This window comes from Gekko japonicus, unplaced genomic scaffold (assembly GCF_001447785.1).
Source record: "Gekko japonicus isolate JY-2015 unplaced genomic scaffold, Gekko_japonicus_V1.1 scaffold637, whole genome shotgun sequence".
In the NCBI taxonomy this organism is placed as follows: domain Eukaryota; kingdom Metazoa; phylum Chordata; class Lepidosauria; order Squamata; family Gekkonidae; genus Gekko; species Gekko japonicus.
Genome location: NW_015172573.1, coordinates 822,793 through 848,873, shown reverse-complemented (window position 1 = coordinate 848,873; position 26,081 = coordinate 822,793). Strand labels below are relative to the sequence as shown.

The 26,081-nt window shown below is 46.5% G+C and overlaps 1 protein-coding gene across 1 annotated transcript in view; it reads right to left on the bottom strand.

Annotated features, from left to right (window-relative positions):
• Positions 1 to 233: 233 nt before the first annotated feature.
• ITGB7 (integrin subunit beta 7) overlaps positions 234 to 26,081 on the bottom strand; it is a 46,822-nt gene continuing 20,974 nt past the window's right edge. Inside the window, exons 4-16 of the mRNA XM_015421369.1 lie at positions 16,628 to 16,829; positions 14,411 to 14,581; positions 12,133 to 12,374; positions 11,254 to 11,412; positions 9,577 to 9,672; positions 9,414 to 9,503; positions 8,065 to 8,208; positions 7,747 to 7,940; positions 5,703 to 5,920; positions 4,248 to 4,464; positions 3,577 to 3,782; positions 1,280 to 1,440; positions 234 to 590 (exon numbers count right to left, since the gene is read on the bottom strand). Coding sequence (XP_015276855.1) covers positions 525 to 590; positions 1,280 to 1,440; positions 3,577 to 3,782; positions 4,248 to 4,464; positions 5,703 to 5,920; positions 7,747 to 7,940; positions 8,065 to 8,208; positions 9,414 to 9,503; positions 9,577 to 9,672; positions 11,254 to 11,412; positions 12,133 to 12,374; positions 14,411 to 14,581; positions 16,628 to 16,829 — 2,166 coding nt within the window. The 3' untranslated portion in view covers positions 234 to 524. The remainder of the gene's footprint in view (positions 591 to 1,279; positions 1,441 to 3,576; positions 3,783 to 4,247; positions 4,465 to 5,702; positions 5,921 to 7,746; positions 7,941 to 8,064; positions 8,209 to 9,413; positions 9,504 to 9,576; positions 9,673 to 11,253; positions 11,413 to 12,132; positions 12,375 to 14,410; positions 14,582 to 16,627; positions 16,830 to 26,081) is intronic.

Below are 26,081 nucleotides of genomic sequence, written 5' to 3'. Positions count from 1 at the left end.
ACGGAGACCCTGGATGAGAACTGTGCCTCCACCTGGTGGGCAGATCTGGGAGGGGTCCCTCTACAGAGGGCAGCACATTTGAAAAGAAAAGGGAAAAAAAACACACCTGAAACCAAGACCTACTCATATCGTCAGGCCCCAACATTTTAATGTCAATGCTGCCATCTTAGGTTGGTTAAAAGCCTGTGAAGCCATGGCTTTCCCCCTAAGAATTGTTTTCATGGGGCGGGGGGAGCACAGATAGCTGGTGGAGAAGATCCTTTCACAGAATCACAATTGAGGAGGCTTGCTGGGAAGAGACGTTCATCATTTGTGCTCTGACTGCAGCCTGATGTTTCCCTAAAAGTGACTTGGCAAATCAACGGGGTTATCCTGTTTTATCCTCAGAGGAGGCCTGGGTGTCAGAACAGCCTCTAAGAGATGATTTGGCTGAGTATGGCGGCTTGAACAGGGTTCTCTCCAGCCCAAGATTAACATCCCATCCGGTTTCAGGCTGGGCTTTCTTTCTCCTCCCAGTCAGTGTGCTAGTCTTTGCTGTACTTGGGGTTTATGACTGTGGTGGTGGCTCGCCGGAACAGTGGGTTGTTCACCTGAAGGAGGAAGCAGGTAGAAGTCAAGACTAAGAGCACGGGCCAGCTAGAGAATACAGGGCATGGCTTTGCTTTCTACCATACATTGATTTACTTTTGTTTCCCACAGAGCTGAGTGCTATCTCTCTATCTTTTGGGCAATTCTATAAATCTATATGGAATTTAAAATAACATTTGGAGATAGATTGCTCAGACTGAAACGTAACGGGGACATAAGACCATGGAATGTTCTGTCTGGTCAAGAGCTCCTTCACAGATTGGCAGGGTGGTTTCGTATTCGCCAAAGCTTCGTTCAAAGCGTGTTAAAGCTAACTGAATGGCATTAAAATGCACAGTCTTTTTTGTATCCATCAGCAAGAAGAGACGCTTAACCTTCGCGTCTGGCTTGTTTTGGATTTAGTAAAAAATCAAACTCTTAATTGCATCTAATTCTGCTTGCTCGTTTCCAGGTTGTAGAACTCTGCATTTCAGCTTGTTGCAAGGGGCAGGTGGCGTCTAGGTTTATAGTCTGCTTCAGCTTTTGGACAGGAGGAAGCAGCTCAGCTGGATGGGTTGCAAGTAAATTTCTGGGCACTGTTGGGGGCAGCTGGTAGGGGGTCTAGCTACACTGACCCACTGTTCACCGCCTACAAATGGAGCCAGGTGTGTGGACTGTCTGGTCTACAGTCAAGGCAGCCGAAAATACTAACCTCATTCCCCCTGGCCCGTATGCACTCTTCCTCGAAGTGCTTGACCTCCCTCCGGTCCCAGCTGTCCACGACGATGCGGTATAAGCCCATGAGGAACAGCCCAGCAATCACAAGGCCCAGCACCAAGCCCAGGACCAGCTTGAACGTCTGGTCAGTAGTACCTGTGAGTGGATAAAGGAGGCATCCAGTGAAACTGATGGGCAGTAGGTTCCGGACAGATAAAAATAAATACTTTACACAGAGAGTGAATAAAATATGGAATTCGCTGCTGAAGGATATAGTGATGGCCATAGGAATAAACAGCTTTAAAAGGGAATTAGATAGATTCATGGAGGATAAGACTATCAATGGCTACTAGCCATGGTGACTGAGGGGAACCTCAACATTCAGAGGCAGTCAACCTCTGAAGCCCAAAGACAGGAGACAACATCAGGGAAACGCCTCAGCCTCTATGCCCTGTTGGCCATTCAGAGATGAGATAGGATGCTAGAGTAGATGGACCATTGGTCTGATCCAGCAGGGCTGTTCTTATGATATAATGCAATTCCTGAAAAGAGGTAACCCACTCCCTTCCAAGAAGCTCAAAAGAAAATTTCCCCCTCCCTTGTTATTCCAGTATGCAATCTTGAACCACAAGGAAAGATGGCGTATAAATGTTTTGATAGATAAATCTGTACTAATGAAATTTGCTAAGTTGGGGGGGGGGGAGGCTGACATGGAACTTAAGAGAAGAAGTTACTAAATGCATTCTGTGTTCATAGGCTGCTTGGCCTCTCCCTAGGCTGAGCTCCAGGCACGCCTGTGGCCTGCCATTAATAAAAAGTCCACAAGTGTCTGGAGACAAAAATAGGACTGAGTTCTAGTGAATGGGAAGCAGGGCTATTTTTGGGCAGGAACGCACAGGAACGGAGTTCCGGCTGACTCCCGAGTTGGCCACGCCCAGCAGGAACTCATTAGCATAATAGGCCACACCCAATAGCAGAAACTCATTAGGATTGGCTACATTAGGGGTGTGTGGCCTAACATGCAAAGGAGTTCCTGCTACAAAAAAAGCCCTGGGTTTTGACAACAAGCAAGATAAATAAGAAGCAAAAGGTGGGTGTGGCTAGATGACCATACTTCTGGTAATGTGGGGTGTGGCCTAATAGGCTAATGAGCTATGCTGTCAGGGGTGTGGCTGGATATGTTAATGAGTTCCTGCTGGGCTTTTCCTACAAAAAAAGCCCTGATGGGAAGCATGTGTCAGTCCTGCTCCAGTAGTTTTGGCGTCATGAACAGGAGAGAGCAGGGATGGGTCAAGTTGGGTGTCCTGGCGATTGCTCAGCCCGCTCAGTGTTCCTGAAGAGGATCATGAGCCAGTCCAATCCCCTTCGGATCTCGCTTAAGTGAACGTTACAGTGGCCGTTTTCCCCCTGATGGAACAACTACCAGAGTCCGCCAGGGGCAAGGTAGTGGTTCCTGGCTGATGTCCAATGCGTTGCTGGCCTCTCTGGGGGGCAGGGGCAATGAAACGACAAATTTGCAAATCTGTCCTAGCCATTGGAGCAAGGGCACCTTGTTATTTTAGGATTCCAAAATAGGGGGAAGAGGAACAGAACTGGGTAGAGGCCATTTGTGTAGTGTCGTCCATGTCTGCAGCAGTTTACGGAATGGCATAAGCAAAAGAAGACAAATGAGAACAGGATCCTGGCCCGAGGAGCTTGCAACTGAAACGCCAATATTGGAGAAGGCAAAGGCTGGAGAAAGGGGGCCCTCTAGCATTTCAGGAAGCCAGTGTGTCGCACGTTTGGTGTGGCAGCTAGTTCAGTAGGCTATTGGGTGGGCACCAGTTTGAAGGTCTGTCTATACAGGGAGATGAATCTCTATCTATCTGCACTGGCTAAGGAGCCAGAAGGTACAGAGATCACTTGCTGGACTGGGGCAGAAGGTAACATGATGGGATGCAGGGGATCGAATCACACGCTCGTAGCCCTCCTGCATCTTATTTAGACCCAGCATCTCAGAAGCTCAGCAGGGTCAGCCCTGGTTAGTACTTGGATGGGAGACCACCAAGGAAGCCCAGGGTTGCTTTGCAGAGGCAGAATGGCCAACTGCCTCTGTCCATATCAGAGGCAGGCAATGGCCAACTGCCTCTGTCCATACCTTGTCTGGGGGCTGCCATACGTTAGCTGTGACTTGACAGCACTTTCTGCCACTACCAAGACTCAAACAGTAGCATAGGTGGCTTCTGCACCCATTCCGCACACCCTCACCTAAAATTCTTCTTGCCCTCTCGGGCCTGCTCTCCCACCACTCACCCTCTTGGCTGTTCACAGTCAGGGTGATATCACCAGTCTCGTCCTCCTCCACGAGGTAGATGAGGAGGCTGCCATCTTCGGCCGTCATCTTGCACCATCTCTCATCCACGGTGGGTGCTGACAACACCCTTGTTGTCTGGTTGCAAGAAACGCTGCAGTTCCCATGCAGGGGGCCTGTCCGGAACGCTTTGCACTCTGCGCAGTCCCTGCCAAGAAGCAACAGGGAATTCTTACCATTTGTTCTTCCTCTTTTGTTCCACTCTGCCTGCCAGGAGCTCTCCCACACCACCTCCCTGAAGCCACCCCCCCAACTTTGCAAAGAAAGATGGAGAAGCAGGGACGTATGCAATGGGTTGGTGGATGGTCTACACAGTTTTCATGAACTCTGCTGCAAGGCTCTTGCTGCTTTTAAGGCATAATATAGTCATTGAAGAGAGAAGACCCTTCTAAAAACAGTAACCAAAAATTGTGGCCAAAGGAAACAGTGGTGGTCAGGTATGCTCAAGCCATAACTGCAGGGATGGCCGAGAAATCTAATTATGCTGATATGCTCTTCCCCATGTCTGTTTCAAGGCAGGCCGGAAAGACACCTGCTAAGTCTCAGCTACCCTCTGCGTTTCTCATCCTCTGCCCACTCCTACTTGTTCTCCCAGATCACATCCTGGCCTCACCTGTGTTGCTCACAAGGCGTCCGGCACTCAGCACAGTGGCTGCAGTGGCTGCCCAGCCAACCAGCCTCACACTGGCATCTGTTGCAGACACAACGCCCATGGCCGCTACATGCGGCACCCTCCTTCAGGCATCCACTGGTGTCCAGGCTGCAGTCACATGCACCACCGGTGTAGTTGCTCTGGCACTCGCAAATGCCACACCTGCACTGCCCATTACCTGTCAGCAGGGGGAGATGTTCATCAGCACCACAGGTTTCCTCTGCTACAGAACCATCCTGCTCTGGGCTTTTTCAGTAGGCATTGCTCACAGACTTGCCTGCATCCATGAGAGCTAGAAACTTGCTTTTAAAAAAAATAAACCTTAGAGGAAGCTGCATTCTGTGCTCAACCTGCACTGCAGTATCCATACAGCCCTGAGCATTAGTGATCTGGTTTTCAACTCCCTATTCAAATAATGTGGCTAGACACCATGGGTTGGATCCAGACTACATTTTCCCCTAATGGAAGTGACGGTAAATTTCCACCAATTCTGTCTTCTTGCTGCAGACCCCTGGTTAACCTCTCCTGCTGTCCCCTGGGAGCAGCATTTGGCAGAGATCAGTGGAGTGTAGCAGGAAAGGTAAGGCAGGAACCCTCTGTTCCACTGAGCCTTGTGTGAGGGGGAAAATTTAGTCCGGCTCCAACCCCATGATTGTACTGTGATTACAGGTAAGTCCTTCAGTACCTTGCCCAGTTTGTCCTATTAATGCAAGGAATGGCTGACTTGCTTTAAATGTGAGCAGCCAGTGTGATGCGGCAACAAAAAAGGCTAATGCAATCTTGGGCTGTATCAACAGAGGCATAACATCCAAATCACAAGATGTCATAGTCCTGCTGTACACTGCATTGGTCAGGCTGCACCTGGAGTATCATGTGCAGTTCTGGAGGCCTCACTTCAAAAAGGATGTGGACAGAATGGAGCAGGTGCAGAGAAGAGCGACAAGGATGATCGGAGGCCTGGAGACCAAGCCCTGTGAGGAAAGGCTGAGGGACTTGGGAATGTTTAGCCTGGAGTAGAGGAGGCTGAGGGGGGACATGATTGCTCTCTTGAAGTATTTGAAGGGTTGTCACTTTGAGGAGGGCAGAGTGCTGCTCCTGTTGGCAGCAGAGGAGAGGACTCGAAATAATGGGTTGAAATTAAGGGCGGGAAGATACCAGCTGGATACAGTAAGAGTTGTGCGACTGGAACTGGCTGCCTAGGGAGGTGGTGGGCTCCCCCTCCCTGGCAGTCTTTAAGCAGTGGCCAGACAAAGCTTTGTCAGGGATACTCTAGGCTGATCCTGCACTGAGCAGGGGGTTGGACTAGATGGCCCGTATGGTCACTTCCAACTCTGTGATTCTATGATTCTGTTCTATGATCTGCCCAATTAAAGGTGATAATCCCCCCCAAAAAAACTGGAAGGCATCACAGTGTACCTGCGCAGAGCTCCCCGTTGTGTCGTTCGCAGCCAGTGTCGTCACACTTGCAAAGGGGCCCGCTGGCGTGGGTGTGGCACTGGCATTTTCCGCACACACACTGGCCCTTGCCACTGCACACAGGACCGGTGCTGTTTCCATCGCGGCACCCAGCTTCTGGGTCATCGTGGTCCTCTTGCTTGCACTCGCAGAGACGGCCTCTGTGGCCCTCCAAACAGCTAGGTCAGAAACAAAACGGTGCAGTGCTTCACCACTGCTGTGTTCTACAGGGAGCATGCCACCTTAGACCTGCTAAGCCTCCAGAGGTGACACACGCACCCCGCCACTGCTTCTTCCCCTTCCCCTCCCTGCAGCTTTGGCATGTTTTCCTTTTCCCACTGTCTTCCCCCATCTCATGAAGGACAACCCAAATAGACTGAGGTGCTGAATCATCTTCCCGGCAAGAAAAGGCTATCATATAATAAAACCAAAGTTTGAGTCCAGTGGCACCTTTAAGACCAACCAAGTTTAATTCTGGATAGAAACTTTTGTGCGTGCACATAAAAGTTTATACCCATAATTTTGTGCATGCACGTAAAAGCTTATATCCATAATTTTGTGTGTGCATCTGAAAGCTTATACCCAGAATTTTGTGCATGCGCATAAAAGCTTACATCCAGAACTAAACTTGGTTGGTCTTAAAGGTGCCATTGGACCCAAACTTCGTTCTGCTCCTTCAGACCAACAGGGTTACCCAACTGGATATAATAGAACTGACATGGGAGGAAGGGCATGGCAGAGGTTTTAGATTACGGTAAACAGTGTGGAGGCCTTGGATACAGAGGATTCATTTTCCCTCTTGCAGAATACTGAGAATTCAATGGTAGGAATTTCAGGAAGTAATTCTTCAAACAACTAATCATGAATTCATGGAATCTGCTGCCGTAAAGGGGTGTAAGGGCCACTGGTTTAGACAGCTTTAAAAGGAGATGATCTCATCAGATCTCAGAAGCTAAACAAGGTCAGCCCTGGATAGTACTTGGATGGGAGACCACTGAGGAAGTCCAGGGTTGCTACACAGAGGCAATGACAAACCGCCTCTGCTCATCCCTTGCCTTGAAGACCCCATGAAGGGTCTCTATGAGTCAGCTGCAACTTGATGGCATATCCCCACCAGCAAAAGTAGATGAGGCAAATTCCTGGGGAGTATGGCTCTAGCCATGGGTATGAGCCATGAGAGCCAAAGGGAAGCTCCGTGTTCAGAGGCAAATATATCTCTGAATATGAGATGCTCTGGAGAACAAGGGAGGGCTATCATAAGAACATAAGAGACGCCAATGTTGGATCAGGCCAAAGGCCCATCCAGTCCAACACTCTGTGTCACACAGTGGCCAGAAATACCAGGTGCCATCAGGAGGTCCACCAGTGGGGCCAGGACATCAGAAGCCCTCCCACTGTTGACCCCCCCGCCAAGCACCAAGAAGACAGAGCATCACTTGCCACAGAGCCCCCTCCCTCCCTTGTGGCTAATAGCCACTGATGGACCTCTGCTCCATATGCTTATCTAAACCCCTTTTGAAGCCGTCCATGCTTGTAGCACCCACCACTTCCTGTGGCAGTGAATTCCAAGTGTTAATCACTCTTTGGGCGAAGAAGTACTTCCTTTTATCCGTTCTAACCCGACCGCTCTGCAGTTTCATGGAGTGCCCACGAGTTCTTGTATTGTGAGAAAGGGAGAAAAGTACCTCTTTCTCTACCTGCTCTTTCCCATGCATAATCTTATAAACCTCGATCATGTCACCCCTCAGTCGTCGTTTCTCCAAGCTAAAGAGCCCTAAGCGCTTTAACCTTTCCTCATAGGGAAAGTGTTCCAATCATTTCCATGCCCTGTCGTTTGCTGGCCACTGTTGGGAACGGGATGATGGGCCTTTTCGAGTGAGGCCCTTCTTATTACTTCAACATACCTCCTGATTCGTGACCCCAATGTAACCACGTAGCTCTATGCCCCCTGTCAACGCTCCCTGAATATCTTCTTTTCTACTGCCCGCTTCCCCTATGCCAATACCTGCAGACACCACAGGTGAGGTTGCCGTGGCCACCAGAACAGTGTGGCGCATAAGGTTTGACATCTCCGCACTGGCACTCGCACACTGTTGACAGTTGCACCCGCAGTTCCTCCCCTACTCCCAGCACTCGCAGTGCCAGATCCTGGGTACCAGGGAGGCAGGTGGTGGCATTTATCCTTACGGTGAACTGTACCTGTGAGAGGGGTGTAATTGGGATACATGTACACACAAAGCTCCCCACCCATCACTGCCCATGAGTGATGGGGGGGTGCTGGCTCCATTTCAAGCCGACCGAGCCATCAGACCAAAGGCCTCACCAACTGGTTGATGTGTACGCCGGAGCATTCTCCGCCCTGCGTGCGTCCAAACGTTTCCGAGTCTCCACAGTGCGAGTCGTAAGCGATCGAGATTCCGGGAGGAAGGTCTGAGGAGTGTTCCAAGTTCACGGTGGACGAGAGGCTCTGTCGGGGAGACAGGCGATGGAAGCGGTTGTGTCAGACATTGAGAAAGCTCCCGTGCCAATTGACGCAAATCCCCGCTTGTCATGAAGCCCGTGAGGCAAATCTTGACCCGCTCTCAGCCTAACCTACCTTAGAGGTGTTGGGTATGAAATGAAAGAAGGGAGACCATGTAGACTTCTTTATTCCTTGGAGGGAAGGCTGGATAAGAGTGTCATCATTAAAACAGCTAGATTCGAGTCTGGTAGCACCTTAGAGTCCCAACAAGATTTCCAGGGTATAAACTTTTGAGAGTCAGAGCTCCCTTGGTCAGGTATCTGATGAAGGAAGCTTTGATCCTCAAAAGCTTACACCCCAAAAATCTTGTTGGTCCCTAAGATGCTTCTGGACTCAAATCCACTGTACACAGCAGACACAGCTGCCCTCTGAAACATTAAAATAATCTCCCTTCTACGGTGGTGCAGGGGATTTTTCCCTGCTTAACAATAACATCTGAACTGCCATGCTTTGGCAGTTCTAGCCCCGTGCTGGTGTGAGCAACCAAGCCTTGTCCTAGCTCATCGTCTACCCAACGATTCCAAAGCTTCGGTGAGTAGATAAATTGGGGACCACCCGTAAGGGGGTGGGCACACCCCTCCCTCCCTTCGGGAAGGTGTTAGCTGCCGAGGCAACATCTGAGGCGCGGCGACCGGAAAGACGAAAGAACTGTGTCGGTTTCCCTGCAGTGGAGCGAGTCGGCCAGGCGGTGGCAGTGTGTGGCTGCACAACATCAAGAAGCCAGACGTCGTCAGCCAGCCGACAAGATGCCGTAGGAACACGACTGACCCAGCCCGCAGATGAAGCCCGGCTAGCTGCAATTTGTGTGTAATTAATGCTGTATGTTTGTCTTCCCTATCCCCACAAATATTGTTAGTCCAACTGTCTCAAGAGTAACTGTAAATCGCTCTGAGCCCGCAGGTATGTGGGAAAGAGCGATCAATAAATCGAAAGCATTATTATTATTATTTATTCAGCTTCTGTCTTGACTCCACTAAAGTTCTTTCTTTCCCCCTCTGATGAGAAGAGTAAGATGGACAAGTTTTTTTTATACTGGAAAATCTTGAAGATAATTCAATCACAAGTAGCCCACCCCAACCTGGACTTCTAGGGATCTCCTGCCCTCCCAAAAGGTTCTGCCCCTCTTGCTCCCCCACCTTTCTCCTCCTCACCTTGTAGGCATCGGTAATCAGCTGCACCACGTTGCTGGAATCTTCCTTCAGTTCCCCGACAGCTGATTTGGGAATCAGCTTGCTCAGCTCCTGGAGAGGATGAGAAAAAGTGAGCCAGGCTCCTGACGTTCGGCCGGCGTCCAGTCCTCCGCTTCCAGCTCACCTCATACATGAGAAGTCTGGGACCAGTCACAGCAAATATGGGCTGGATGTTAGACTTTGACAACACCTCAGCCAAGTGCCCAACGGAGGGGTAGTCCTGCAAAGAGACGAAGCCAGGGATGGTCATCGAGAGGACCCCGCCCGTTTCCATTTGTCCATCTCCTCCCCGTCACAGCGGCATCCCTTCCTTTCCGGAGCTGGGGGACAGAACCTAGAATCCTTGGCGCTCTGCCCTCCCCATCTGAACAGTCTAAGCTACAACAATATACAAGTAATGTAGATTATTATGGGATGTTGTCTAGGTTGCATTATTTATACCAGAATCTCTATATATGTTACCAGAACTGGCTATGTTAGTCGATGAAGAGCTCCAGACCTGCTGTCTTTAATGGCCAAGGAAGGAGCCATGGCCCAGTAATGGAAAACATGCGGAAGTTTCCATGTTCAATCCCCACCATCTCCAGTTAAAGGTTTTAAAGTAGACACTTCTCTTCCTGAGACCCTGGACATGCTGCGCCACCAGTTGGAATTAATTAAGAATTAGCGGAGCAACGGCTCAAAAATGTCTGCATTAGGTTGTCAGTGCAATGAAACCAGAAAGGAGGGGTTCGAGCAGCAAAGAACAGCATTCATTTAAACCAGTGCAGAGCGGCTATGACAATGGAGTCACTACCAGAGGGCGGGAAACATATGCAGACAGTGATTTTTATACTGGTGCACTGCCAGCATGAAACCGGATGCAAATGTAGACAGTTTGTTGGGGGATGGGAGCGAAAATGTCAGGAAACCGGCAAGAAACACACATGTAGATTCGACCTGCTAGAGCTAACTATGGCCAAATACTCCAACTGTCCTTTTCATGATAACCAGAGACCAAAGTTTGAGTCCAGCGGCACCTTTAAGACGCACAGAGTTTTATTCAAGGTATAAGCTTTCGTGTGCACGCACTTAGTGCCAAACCACAGTTTGCAACCATTAGCATTTATTTCTGTTCTTATCCTATTTCTCTTTTGTTACTGAGCACACAGGTTTGGGGCCGGGGTCCTGGGGGGTGTGTGTGTACAAGACCTCATAGGGCACAGGCCAAGGATCTAACCAAGGTGTGGAGAAACAACTCAGATCCTGTGTGGAAAGTTATTAAATACATACAAAGAATATAAATAATAGCTCTGAATTTTAAAACGGCTGTGTTTAATATTAAAGTCATCATATTTGATTTGGGGTTATGAGGTAAAAATGTGATTTTACTTCTGTGAGGAAGTAAAGCTACGAAGTATGTAGGCCTCTGGGCAGCCTGCCAAGCAGTGAAGCTGATGCCTAGTTACTGTTACCAAGGTTGGTTTTGTTCACTGCGGTTTTCAGTTAATCTCTCTCTCCCATTTGTATGGGACAAAAGGATTCAAAATGTATCACTTCTGATTAGTCAAGTTTATTGTTGGTTAATTAGTGGACAATTTAACCACCTTCCTTGGCCTTTAGCTTAGGACCACTAAGCTAAAAGGAGGAAATAAAAAACCTACACCCCAAGCAATACATATGCACTGAACTGCTGTCTTCCATTTCCAGTTGGAGAAATTCCCCCTACACCAAGTATGCCCTAAGCTTCCAGGTTCATGGTGCTTCTGAGCTCACTTTTTGCCTATTTCCACATATTTCAAGAGGATTGAGGGAGACCTACGTAGAGGTGGCTTTCCGTGTATAGGCCATTTTCATCCAGGTGACAGTGCCCATCATTGGGCAGGTAGACTCCACCCAACTTCCCATCTCCTGCCATGTGGAAAGTGCCATCTGAAGTGAAGACCAACAGCCTTGTCACATCCCGCCAGCCGATCTGTTCCTGGAAAGAGGGAAGGAATTATATAGTAGCAATTGGGAAAGGGTTGCCCCCCTCCAGTTATCTGTATTTAGGGGTGAGCAGCAATTTGACCTTAGGAGCAATCCTTCTCAGCTGATGTGGTAAACAGATATTTTATGAAAACAAACTGTCCGTGTGAGACATTGTCCATGGGGCAGAGTCAATAAGCTTGTTGAGAAAGCCTAAATAAAATACCGCAATCTGCTGAATTTACAAATATCAAAACTGGGATTTTGCATCAGAATTCAGCATTTGGATTGTACAGTTGAAACGGGGTGACAAAATCTGAAACTGACATTTTTTAAATTTAGTTAAACTAATTTTCAAAGCGGGTACAAGAAACTATGTCGCATGCATCTGTAAACTTCGTATCAGGGCCCAGGTTAGGAAATTGGATGGAAACATGCAATAGATGGTACTTTAGACACCCCTGACCTTGAGGCGGCGCTCCAGATAAACGTCCCATTTATCTAACAGTTGGGCTGGCCCTGTGTGAAATCCACATTGCTACAGGATGCACACTTTGCATATGCTCAGAAGATAATAGTGCAGGCCAGTGTTTACACATGTTTGTCTGTACTAATACGCCTGTCCACGTACACATTCCTGGGCATGCAACAATTGTTCTCTGATTCTATCACCTGTGGGTATCCCAGCCAGGTGCCTCTTTCAGATATGCACACAGACCCTCTGGCTTCTCACCTTGCAAGCCGCCACCTGCATGATCGCATCGAAGCCCCCCTCGGCTGTGTCTAGGTTCCCCGAGACAAACTGCTGGCTGACTCTGCTCTCAAACTCACTGGCGTTGTCGGTGAGCGCCAGCACGTGCCGGTAACTGAACGGTGATTGACAGGGCTCATTGGCACTCGGGCAGGGGTGGAGCCACTTGGCAGGTGAGGTGCTCACGTAGGGTAGCACTGTCTTGTCCACAAAGGAGCCAAACCCTGCAAGGTAGAAATTCTGCTGTTTAACCACCTGCACTCTTGAAAGCTTTTATCACAATCTCCTCCTCTTTTCTTGCCTTGGTAAAATGCCACACAACACCGAGTTCCTTGCCTCATGGGGACTACGGGGCCTGCCTCACTCTGGGATATTGCAAGCAGGGGCAACTTTAGGCTGACACTGCTGGCCCCCAGCCCTTTGGGTTGCCCCAGCCTCTTATCTCATGATGGTTCCAGATGCTTTATTGGACACCCATGGCTTCCTATGTGGCCTTTAATGAGGAAAAGAGTGTTGGCCTCTCCAACTTCTGGGTAGGGTGGCATGGCAGCATGGATGGCAGCGAGGCAGGGGTGCAGAGATTAGCCCCCCCAATCCACTGTCCACTGTCTCACCTTGCCATGATCTCAAGCCCCCTGCTTGTATTTTCAACATTCATTTTTTAAAAAGGTAAGGATACAATCCAGCCAAAGGTAAACATGTTAAGGTCCAGGTGTTTTAAATAAGGAAATTAAAATACATGGTTTTTTACAGTAAGAGCTGTGCAACAGTGGAATCAGCTGCCTAGGGAGGTGGTGAGCTCCCCCTCACTGGCAGTCTTTAAGCAGCAGCTGTGGTAGAGGCCCCTCTGTGTGGGGGGGGGGGGGGGGGGTTGGACTAGATGGGCCTGTATGGACCCTTCCAACTCTGTGATGATATGCTTGGTTACCTAATCCTTGACATGAATAAGATGTACAGCCTGATCCTGTTCATATTTATTCACAAGTAAAAATATATATGCATAGGGCTTTTGAAAATGTCGGCTGGATTACATCCTTAACCTATAACCCTGGAGGTTAGAAAGAAATGAAGAAAAGCCTGAGCAGAAATGGAACCATACACTGACTAAGGAAAACGCAGGTCCTTAGTCCTCCAGTGGCTGAGGCTGCTATTGCAGCTGTGGAAGGCCCTGTCATATGAATAAGGGAAGCCAATAACAAGTCCTGATTTACAGTGGTCCCACTCAGTTTCTGAAAAGGTCAATGGCTGCCAGGGGAACTACAAGCCGTTGGGGAACCCTGCTGTAGCTTTCTCCTTATTTGTATATTTGCTAGGTAGTTTTTCTATGCCACCATTCCATTCATCAAGTGCTCTCCAGGGCAGTTTACAACAGATTTTAAAAAATTACAATGACAATATTATAAAACCAGCATAATAAAAACAATAGCATTAGAACAAACATCAATGTAAAATTATCATCAATTAAATGCCAACATCAATTCACTAGACTCAGTTAAAAACCGACAAGAAGTCAAATCAGTATAAGAATCAGAATGTATCCTATGCAGTTATACCGATGTATAACAAGTAACAGCCCTGGTTAAAAGTTCTATTGAGCTTCCTGTGGAACGCCAATAGGCAGAGGGGGTGTGTGAATCTTTCTTGGGAGTGAATTCCACAGGTATGACCCTAGCAAGGCTTTCCCCCTTAAAGTCAATCATTTCTACTTTGGACAGTCCCTGAGATATTCTTGTCCCAGACAGTTGCAAACGTGAGTTTGAATTCACGCTGGTGTTTTGGTGGGCAAAAGGACTGTAGCTTTTGGCAGTGCTATTTCCCCACTTCCCCGGCACTACAGGAGCCTGAAATGCCCCCAATAATCCAATTCCTGGGTAAGAACAGGATTTCAAGTAGTGCTTTGGGTTCCCGCAGGAGGGGGAAGGCAGGAAAATCAAACTTTGTGAACAGAAGTCCTATGGAAACACTAGCCAGAATCCAAGCCACACACGGGGAAATGTGCAGACTATATTCTACCCAACTGTTCAGTAACTGGGTAATAAACCTGCTCCTGACCAGAATATGCAAGCACTGAGATGACTGACACACATTCGGCATTTATTTTTTAAACTGTATTGAATTTCACTAATAAAACAAATTTATGTTCTAAATACCTACAATTAGGGTTTTGATATTTCACACTGACTTATGATGCCCTTCCAGGGAGTAATTCTCCCGACTCCCCCAGCCACCACCACATCCTGGCTACACAGGCCTTCCATACCAATTTTCACAGAGGTCGTGATATTGCGGAGGGCAGCCAACAGGTCACTGCCCAGCCTTCTGATGTTCTCCAGATCATCCTTCATGGAGTGGGACAGGTCCATCAGGTAGTACAGGTCCACAGGGTAGCCTTCAGCCCGTCTGAAGCGCACAGTGAAACTCTGCTCCTCCCCTGTGGATACAGAACAGGAAAAATGGTGGAGGTGGGGGAAGGTATCCAACCCGGAGACAGCAGCGACTTAATTATTATTCATCTGTCCATTTGGTACGGCAGTCTTGGAAATGGCGGAATACTTCCGAGATTGGCCCTTGGTTTCCACATAAGGGGTATTCCATTTCTTCAAAGAGTCTGTAGAACACATTGGCTTTTAGACCGTTCAAGCGGAGCCACCCATGAGAAATTCGTGCGGAAATTCTCCCCCTGGTCCCTGCTTCAGATACCCACCCCCAGCCACCTTTCTCTCCCTTCTCCCACGGCTGCGACCTCCTCCCATCTTTTTCCTTTCACCCGCTTCTCTCCCTTACCCCCAACACTGATCCCCACCTCCCCCTTACCCTCCCCACTGCTCCCTCTTTCCTCAGTCTGACCTCCCTGCTGGCCACCCTTAGCCAGGTCGTCCAACGGAAGTGCCACCAGTGCCTGCCTGCTCTGGCAGCTCCCCCTCCCCGACTCACCTCAAGCATGGGGGGGGAGGGGCTCTTGTTTCACTCTGCCCCTTTCTTCTTTGTCATATAATTGTCCTGCCCTGCCTCGACCCCATCCTACAAAAGTGAATGCTCCCGACATGAAACAAGGGCTGCTGGTGCTTCCTGGGCAGATCAGGCCACCTAGATGGATCAGTGGATGACTCAAGAAGTGACTCACCAGTCCCTGGCCCTGAGTTATTATTGAGGCAGAAAAAGTTGATGAGCCATTTTGTGCTACATGATGACTAATGTTGTTTGCCGCCACAGTTTTTTTCTTCACAATTAAAAGCAGGGTTTTTTTCTTAAATTCATAACAGGGTCATAAATTAAGTTATAAGGAATGATGAGTTGGCTCTTAAGTCTCCTTTACAGAGATCACAATAAGCCTTTCACAAGAGACCTCACTCAATTGAGGTTCTGTTGATGGAAGAAGCAGGAGAGCTGATTTCGACCGCTTCTTCCTCTCCACTGCTGCCACCTAGTTTGTGCAGCTTTTTGCCCATGCGAGTCCTCTAACCCCGAGCATTCCTCTTTCCAGCACTCATCAGCAATTTCCAGAGGAAGCAGAAGGTGAGAAAGATCCACCTTCACCAGTGTATTCTGGTGGTACTGCATAGGATCCAACCCTATGTGTTTGCATTGTGTTATTTTTTACACAACTATGAATAATTGAATCAATTTTTATTCACCCCAGCAAAAGGACCCACTCTGTTATATGTAACAGGCAGGGGACTGTAAAATCGTAGAACTGGTATGATACAGGAGCCGGGCTGCACTGTTGCACATGGGGCAATGAATATATAACTAATGTTTGTTTGGGCACAGACCAATCTGTTCATGAGAATGAAGTATTGTGCCCACATGGAATCTAAATTGACTGAAGAGGTCAGCCAACTCAAGAAGGGGGTAAATCTGAAAAAGAAGATTGCAAGAAGTCTTCCGCATTTCTAGCACAAAGTTGGTATTGGTGGAGCAGGGAGCCTGGCCATTTGGCTTTAGCGCATTCCAGGGGCCCCACACACACACCTTTACCGCTGATTCCAAGCTGATGCCTGAATGAAGTCCCTTTACAGGCATTGCCTCTGCAGTTGGGACAGTAGCAGCTGATAACTAGGGCAGCTCGGTAATCGTGGGTCTCTCCCAGTGCAGGCCCACACCAGTATGGCGACCCAGCGCTGCTGTCCAGTTGCTAGCTGTCCATAACTAAAGGCCTCCTATGTGGTGGAGACCTGATAGCCCACGCTAGTCAGATCTCGGAAGCCCTGTGGGGTTGCCGTAAGTCGGCTACAGCTTGACAGCACTTTACACACACGCACATGGTGGAGAAAGGGGGGTAGGAGAAACCACTCCAACCAGATCACTCTTTCATAAAAACAGATATCTGCCCAATATATACTCTGAGATGAGTAACAAAAGGCTGTTCCAGGAAGGAGGAGTGAGGATGCTCTTCCACCTTGATCCGCCATGTCGAACAGGTGCCTTCCACCACCCACCCAAGCTTTGGACTGTCCTTTCCCCTTGAAGGACCCACCAGGCCGTATCTGCAGAGAGATCCTTTGGGGGGCCAGCTGAGTGATGTTTTCGTGCTGGGGGTTCTCGCTGAGGGGCCTGTCCTCCAGGATATGCTGCTTCCCACAGGGGTCCATCACCTCACTGGGGAGGCAACCACGACGCTTCAGCTCCAGCCGAGTTGCACAGCGGCCTGCGTCTGACTCATCTGCTGGCACAAAATCCTGGGGAAAAAGAGAAGGGAGCGGGTTGCAGCCAGTGTTCCTTCTAAGCTGAGTTAGTGTGAGCTAGCTCACAGTTTTTTAGCCTCCGGCTCACACATTTTTGTCTCAGCTCAGGAAGGACAGCTCCAGAGCAAACTAACTTATGCAGTAGCCAAATCGCTCGCTCACAACTTCAAGGCCAGTAGCTCACAAAGTAGAATTTTTGCTCACACGATTCCACAGCTTAGTGGGAGCATTGGTTGCAGCACTGCTTCAGGGTACCCACACCTTCTTTGGGTGGTCCTGTAAAGTGGGCTGACCAGTGTCCTCATTGTTTGCAGAGGCTAAGAAGGAAACATAACACATGGAACCGGGGCACAGGAAGCCATTTGTCTGTAATCTGCTTGAACAGAGAGCAACCCTGATGCTCCCAAGGATCACAGTTGGTCTATCTGATAAAGAATTCAACATCCTGAAATCACTAGCTTTTGTCTTTTTTTTTTTTGGCTCAAGTGGTTAAGACGCTGAACTGCAGACTGGAAGGTCGGTAGTTCAGCAGTTCGAGACCCGAGTGACGCATGATGGAGTGAGCTCCCGTCTCTGGTCCCAGCTCCTGCCAACCTAGCAGTTTGAAAGCAAGAAATTACAAGTAGATAAATAGGCACCACTTCGGTGGGAAGGGAACAGCATTCCATGCACCTCGACATCTAGTCATGCCGGCCACATGACCATGGAAACGTCTTTGGACAGCACTGGCTCTTCAGCTTGGAAATGGAGATGAGCACCACATCCCTAGAGTTGGATTCAACTGGCTTTCGAGCAAGGGAAACCTTTACCTTTACCTATGGTTTTAGAGAGAAATCTCAGAGAGAGGCTTGGGAAAAAATTAATAGGACAAATTCCAGTGTACTGCCTAGCTCATGGGTCCTGAAGCTTTTTGAGCCTGCGGGCGACTTTGGAATTCTGACACAGGTTAGTGGGCACAGCCACAAAATGGCTGCCATAAAGAGACTGCTGCAGGAGGTGGAGCCAGCCACAAAAAAAGCTGCCATAGCTTACCTTCAGTCACACAGTGAAGATCCTTCTGCTGTGGTGGCAGCTTTTGCCAAAGCAACGTTTTTAAAATCTACACAGCGAATCAACTCTACAGTGGCCAATCAGAAGCCTTATTGGGCAAAAGCTCCACCAAGCCCCACCCACTTTCTAAAAATCACAGTTTAATCTAACTATGTTCGGTGTGTTTGTCTGAATACAGGTCACTTCACTAACTAGAGTTCATTGAACCAGGATCTGAAGCTGGTTAGTCTTAAGGTTTAACAAGATGTCTGAAAGTAGACGTCTTGGTGTGTGTTCCTTGGTAGTGCTTTTTCAGGTAACACAGAGAGAGAGAAATGGAACCACTGTTTGTTGAGGCAAACCAGGATTTGAATGACTGTATGTGAGTCGAATCTGGATTTCACAAGCTAACCACAGTGAAAACCATGGTTTTGCATCATGTCTGAACTGAGCCAGCAGTTCAGGAGTTCAGTCCAGACAGCACGTGAAGCCATTGCTTAATTAAGCTGTGGTGAGAGTGATCATCTTAATGCAGGCTGCTCCACTAACTATGGTTAGCTAGGGTCCATCAAACCAGCACCTGAAAGCACATAAAAAACCATATAAAAAAGCCCAGCAGATCTCTTTGTACGGAGAAAATGCAAGGAACGCCCACTTAACACGTTTATTTCTCGTGTGCCACTGGACAAACTCCTTGCTTTCCACACAACAGCCGGCATTGTTTTAAGGCTCTCCTCTCCACCCCACAATTGTCAATACAAACCCAGCCTCTTCGTATCAGTTGAACTACAGTGGTTTCCTGTGTATAGGTGAAAAACCGCAGCTCCAGCCACATTTGGCTAACGTATGCCCACGGTTGTGTTTCCTCATTCCCCTCCCCCAAATCTACCATTCCCTGTTCCTCGGGGAGCCGAGATCAACGCTTTCCCCAGAAGACAGAAAGTGCTAAGTACATTAAAGAGCACAGGTTGTTAAAAGATATGAACATCCAATTATCTGTTGGTTTTTCTGCCTCTCTTCAATGGCCCAAACTGGAAAAGTACTTATGTTTTTTTTAGCACATATGGGTTGATACAAGAGTGTGTTCTAGTAGATTTTATAAACATTTGTTCCCAAGGGATGACTTTGATCGGTTTAATTTGTTAAACTGTGCATATCTTCTCATTTAAAGCTGGGAATATAACAAATATTTAAAAGGGAAAACTGAGAGCTGACTCCAAGCAAGAACTTTGTATACTGGCTGCCAATGTTCCCTCTAAGCTGTGGAGTCTTGTGAGCAAAAATCCTACTTTGTGAGCGACTGGCATGAACGTTGTGAGCTAGCGATTTGGCTACTGCATAAATTAGTTTGCTCTGGAGCCTTCCTTCCTGAGCTAAGACAAAAATGTGTGAGCCGGAGGCTTAAAAACTGTGAGCTGGCTCACACTAACTCATCTTAGAGGGAACACTGCATGGCCGCTACCATTATATGAACACTAACAACAATTACCAGCACTTTACTATGATTTTAAGATTTGTTTGAATTGTAATTATGTTTTTAATGTAACTATCTGCTTTTATGGAAGCCGTCCGTGAGCCGGCTCCGGCCAGGAGGGTGGGGTAAAAAATCTGAAAAATAAATAAACAAAACAATGGGCTAGTGAGCACAGAAGATGTTCACTGCAATCCAAAGCAGTGATTCCCAACCTGGTTGTTTCAGGAAGGAAGAGCAGGCTCCCTGGTGCCCACCAATGTTCCCTGGTGCCCACTTCCTTCTTCCCTAGGGCCACCAGCTCTGGGCTGGGAAATATCTGGAGATTCTGGGGGTGGATCCTGAGGAGGGAGGGGTTTGGGGAGGGGAGGGACTTCAGCAGGGTACAATGCCATAGAGTCCACCTTCCAAAGTGGCCATTTTCTCCAGGGGGAACTGATCTCTGTTGCCTGGAGATCAGTTGCAATCCCAGGAGATCCTCAGCCACCACCTGGAGGTTGGCAACCTTATTCTTCTCCCATATACCTCTTCCCCAAAGCAAAGAGACAAACCTGGTTTTCTTCCAACTGCCTGGAGCGAGAGGTGTTTCAGGAGAAGCTAGGAATATTCACCTTTATGTCTGTAGGGAGCACCCATTCAGAAACAGCTGCACCTATCAGAGGAGGATCCTTTGCTTTAAACCTCTATTATTTTCTAAACCCCCCACAAGGCAGCCATTCTTTCTCAGAATTCCAAAAGGGCCCACAGGCTCAACAAATGTGAGGACCCCTAAGCTAAGGGATGGCTTCTAAGCCAGGGGATGGCTTCTTTGATGAAGACTCGCAAACACGCAAAAACAAACATTTTCAAAACTTGCTCGTGTTCCTAATCCTTAAGGCTCTGAAGCTAGGCTTGAAAGGATGTGGACAGTGCATGGTGAAATATCAGCAAATGAAGGGGGACCACTAAATAAATACTCTAGTGGGCAAGGGTCAGAGCTTCAGCACCTGTTGTCAGACCCCATGAGTAGTAGTAGAATATATTGTGCAGTAATAATGGCTCTCATCGTTCAGTTCTTCACTTGTCAAATGGCAATAAACACTTGTGAAGATGAATGAAAGAAGGAAACAATTCTATCTTTAGCTTAGACTAGAGACAGAGCAGGCTGCAAACCTACTTCACAAAGAGTCACAAAGTACATCCAAAATAAAGAATTCTTCTCATGTTATAGTGGAAGACACTTCAGCATCACTTCTTCCTTCTGCATTGGGATAATCTTATGTGTACCCTGCTTATTCTCCCTTCCACAATTTTATCTCACAACAACAACCCTGTGGTTGTTGAGAGAGACTGACTACCCCAAGGTCACCCAGTGAGCACCCATAGGGATTTGAACCCAGATCTCTGAAATCCTAGATCAAAGTGAGAAGCCCTGGTGCACATGGAAGGAACGGCTACAGCTCTACCACATACCAGGAACCACTACAGCTCTTCCACATACTACATACCTCTCCAGAAACTCGGGCAATGCTTTTGTAGGGAGGAGCCAAAGTATCTGTTCCTTCTACAATGTAGTACTTGCCCAACATAGGAATAAGCTGAGCTGTAGCAACTCTCACGCTGCAAAAGTAACAGCAGAAGAAAGCCCATGACGGTAGAATTGTGAAATCTACCACTTCAGAGTGCAGATGGGCGTTTACATTTATGCATGAGCCCCAATGTTTCTTTGTTTTTTACACTCCTTGCATGTAGAAAACTAACCTGTTGGTGATGGAAGTTCAGCCCGCTACTTTGCTACGTGCAAAGTGGATTGTTTTAATGAGGTGGAGCATTCATAAATGTGAAAACCTGCCTGCATTCTATCACTTCATTCTACAAAGTTACAGCAGCTCTCAACCTTTTGGGATTTACAGACACCTTTGGAATACTGGCACAGGGTGGTGGGCGCAACCACAAAATGGCTGCTGAAGCATTTAACAGTTTAACGAGGCCTTTTTTACTGACTGTACTTCAAAATTTGAACTGCGGCCCTGAATTCTGGAACTGGATGCAAGGTATATATTCAAACCAACAAGCAATGATTTTAATAAACAGGAAATTAACAGATACAATCTCAATAGAAAAAGGAACACACCAGAGATGTCCTTTGTCACCTCTACTATTTATCCTAGCATTAGTGTCTTTAGCTACAAGGACCAGACAAGATACAAGGATTAAAGGAATAAAAGTGGGCGATGCAGAATTTAAAATGAAAAGCTAAGAAAAGCTATGCAGATCATGTTGTTCTGACAGTCATGGATCCCCCAAAATCACTACAGTATGTAATGGAACATATAGAAGAATTTGGATCATTTTCAGGACACAAAATCAATAGAAAAAAGACAAAAATGATAGTGAAATTTTTAATGCAACAGGAAGAGGACATTATAAGGAGTACAGAACACACAGTAACCAATGACCCCATCAGATATTTGAGAATAAATGTGACTGGGCAAAATTGTAATGTTTTCAAAAATAATTACCAGAAGAATTGGAAAATGATACAAGCAGAGTTGTCTAGATGAAAAAAATTAGAACTTTCACGGCTGGGAAGAGTCTCTGTAATCAAAATTAATGTACTGCCAAAATTAAATTTCGTATTTCATGTTACCTATACAAATGGAAGAAAGAATATTGAAAGAGTGGCAGAGACAGATAAACAAATTTATTTGGAATGGTAAGAAACCAAGAGTAAGTTTTAAAATACTGCATGATGAGAAAAAGAGAGGAGTATTAGCCATTCCAAATATAAAATTATATTATCAAGCGGATTGGATTAAAAACCCAAGGCAAAGAACAATAAAACTTGAATCAGCAGATCTAGAAGAAGGCTTACACTATTATTTATTTATTAAGAAATCAATCAAAATATAAGAAAATAAAAAATATGTTAAAAAGGGAAATCAATCAAAATGATCACAAGAAAGAAGCCATACAATCAGAGAGAGACTTCTGAGAATATGGTTTACTCTCCAGAACTTACTGAGCCCTTCAAAGTCTCCACTTATTCAAAATCTCCACTTATGTCCCTAATAGAAGCTTATCATGATAAATACATAAGAAATAAAAATGTTTTTTAACATATGGCAACATGGTAAATGCTCAGGGGAAAATCAAGTCTTGGCAAGATATTAAAGATGAAGGAATAAATAGTCAATGGTTGCTTTATTATCTATCAGTCTCAAGACTAAAGAAAATCATTAACACGGGTGGAGCTTTAAGAGATGCCACTGAGTTTGAACAGCTGATTACAAAACAAAAAGATTATTTACTATGATGGATATACAAGTTGTTACTCCAGCTAGAAACAGAAGAAGGACAAGTGAAAAACTGTATGATCAAATAGATGCAGAATTTTAGAGAGCAGATATCTATGGATCAATGGGAATGCTTACAGAAAAAAGAAACCGTTTACAGGCAGCCATGAATTAAAAGAAAATTGGTAAAAATGTTTTTATATGGTATATAACCCCAAAGGACATTGAGAAAGCAGACAAAAACTACAAAGAATAATGCTGGAAATGCCAAGACACAGATAGATTTTTTTTCATATGTGAAAGCAGACTTGAAGAAAAGGGGGAAAATACTGGAAAGGAATACATGGAAAAATGTAGAACATATTAAAATTTAAATTCCCTATGGACGCGAAGAATATGCTATTAGCTATACTGCCTGATAATTTACCAAAATTCTGAAAGAGATATCCAAATACATGGTGACAGAGGCTAGAATGATCTATGCAGCAAAATGGAAACTAGATGTTTGCCCCCACCTAGAAGAATGAGAAAGTAAACTTGAGGAATATGCAGTAATGGCAAAATTAACAACTTACCTAAGAAATAGATGAATTATGAAATTTGAGGAGAGATGGAGTGTGTATTATGCAAGCAGGAGACAAATTCAGAATGAGAAGTAGTTTAAAAAATTGTACACACATTTATTGAAATATAGAAGCAGAGTGAGAATAACTTTTAAATCTAACATCTTGAATAGAAATGTATAAAGAAGTGGATCCTGAGCAGAAATATCTTCTACCTTCTTATTATGAGATATATAACAGATTTTCTTTCTATACTTTGATATATTACTTATTGTCAAAAGTTACAGTGAGTAGGTAGAGGTGTCAAAAATATATAATACCAAACATATAGTAAAGGTGAAACCAGTAATGTAGATGTAAAACAGATTAGTTATGGAATTAGAAATCCAAAATGTTGAATACAAATATACCCCAACAGAAGTAAGTACCATTGTATTTTATATAGTGTTTTAAAAATTCTAATGAAGGGTGTGTTGGGGAAAAATGTCTTTTGTCTCATACACCCCGTTACATAATTTTTTTTATATACATAATTGTGATATGCAGCCCTTTTTCATCTCTGTATTCCCTTTACATCTTTACTTTGTTTTCTAAAAAATATATATATATATCCATCAAAATGGCTGCTGAACGAGGCGGAGCCAACCACAAAATTTCTGCTGCAGTAGCAGAGCCAACCGCAAAAGGTCAGGTAGTGAGGTCATGCGTAACTAATAGTAACTCTTCAGCATTTCAAGGAGAAGCTTGGTTTAACAGAATGCCTTTTAAAATGAACATATTGTTTTAAAATATTTTCTGGCATACCCACCCACAGCTTATGTTCAGTCACAAAGTGAAGATCCTTGTGCTGGCATAGCAACTGTTACCACACCAACGTTTAAAAAATCTGCACTGCCAATCAGATCTTCACTGGCCAATGAGAAGGCTGTCATGGCAAAAGCCCCACCTGGACCCACCCACTTTCTAAAAACCCTTAGTGAGTGCAACAAAAGGTGTTGGCAGGCACCACAGCACCCACAGGGACCACAATCGGGATCCCTGACATAATATTCAGAAAGGCTAAGGGTTAACTGCATATTATACAAAATCATGGTGGCTTTTTCACCACGTTTCCATGGAGACAGGGCTACAGATTGCTGGCAACCACATTCTCACACCCTGCAAAGTGTACTTAGGTCCTCACTGAGGTTTTGGTAAACAGCTTGCTTCACACACAAAAAAAGAGGGTACTGTCCAATGTATGTGGCTGTAAAGGTTTTGAGGACCCAGGAAGGGGGATTATTGTTACAAAATTATTTTTAACAACCTGTTTTTATCCCTCCCCCCAATTCATTTATCAAGTGGAAATTTACAGTAATGAAAGTGATAAAGCCATATTTACACATAGATTCCTAAACATAAACCCTAGCTTCAACTTAAGCATCTGGGCAGGATGTGGTGAGAAGCTCGGTGACTCATCCAGGCTGGGATGCCACCTGGGAGGATTTCCGGCTATGGCCATGCTCACCCTTGTGGGACGCTGAGTTTTGGGGGGTATTTTAAAAAACACACAGAGCAATGAGGCTTTGCTGGGAGCAATGGTTCCACTCCCTGGCATACAGGGATGGGAGACGAGGTGGCGAGGGGAAACCACCGTCCGATTCAGAGAATTACGGGAGAGGTTTCCACAAAAAAGAAAGGGGGGGGGGGGGGGTAGATTTCCACAATGACTCTCTCCCGGCCTGCCATTTCTGAAGTTAACATAGGGCTATGGGGATACCATCTGAGAGATACTATTAGAGTATTATGGGTTGCTGTTCCTTGAGCAGGCAAGAAATGCTTGCCTTCTGTTGCTAGGACATAAAAGTTTATTTTGTTTCTCATAGGAGTCATGCATTCAACAGGTGCAGCTGCCCTCAGAGATGGAGAAAAGCCTCACCTGTTCAGTTTTTAGATTCAGGTGGATAGCCATGGTGGTCCGAAGCAGCAGAAGAAAGTTTGTCCAGTGGCACCTTTAAGACCACAAAGTTTAATTCTGAGTATAAGCTTTCGTCTGCACACACACTTCTTCAGCTACATTGAAACCACTACATAAAGGTAGAGGGTGGGGAGGGTGTTGCCAGGAAGGGCTAATTAGAGTCAAGATGCCTAAGTAACTGAGCAATAAATATAGCTAAGTTTGGATGAGGGCAATTGGTAATACCTGCTAATAGCAGCAAATTAGCGTATAGCATAATAAAAGTGTTAACAAACAGATGCGAAAATTGAATATTAGCATTTGCAGTGTCACCGTGTAATGTCACTGTACATGCTAATATCATTCAGTTCTCACATCTGTTTGTAAACTCTTTTATTATGCGTTGTGCTAATTTGCTGCTATTAGCAGGTATTACCAATTGCCCTCATCCAAACTTAGCTATATTTATTGCTCAATTACTTAGGCATCTTGACTCTAATTAGCACTTCCTGGCAACACCTTCCCCAACCTCTACCTATAGGTAATGGTTGGTGACGTCTGTTTCAATGTATCTGATGACGTGTGCGTGCACACGAAAGCTTATACCCAAAATAAACGGGTCATTTGGGGCCGGAGAGCGCCAGAGCACCGCTATGGTAGCACAGGAGCTGGCACAAATGGCGGTGGCAGCAAGCCCGCCCCCAGCTCCCCGCGCCGAAGCGCTGCAGCCCAGAGGAGGCCTGAGGAGGCCCGTTGCTGGCCTCCCGGGGCCGATGCTGTAGTGATGCGGCCCGGAGGAGGCCTGACGAGGCCCGCCGCCAGTCTCCTGGGGCCCGCGCTGGAGCGCTGCGGCCCAGGGGAGGCCTGAAGAGGCCCGTCAACGGATTCCTGGGGCCTGCGCTGGAGCACTGCGGCCCGGAGGAGGCCTGAGGAGGCCCGTCAATGGATTCCTGGGGCCTGCGCTGGAGCGTT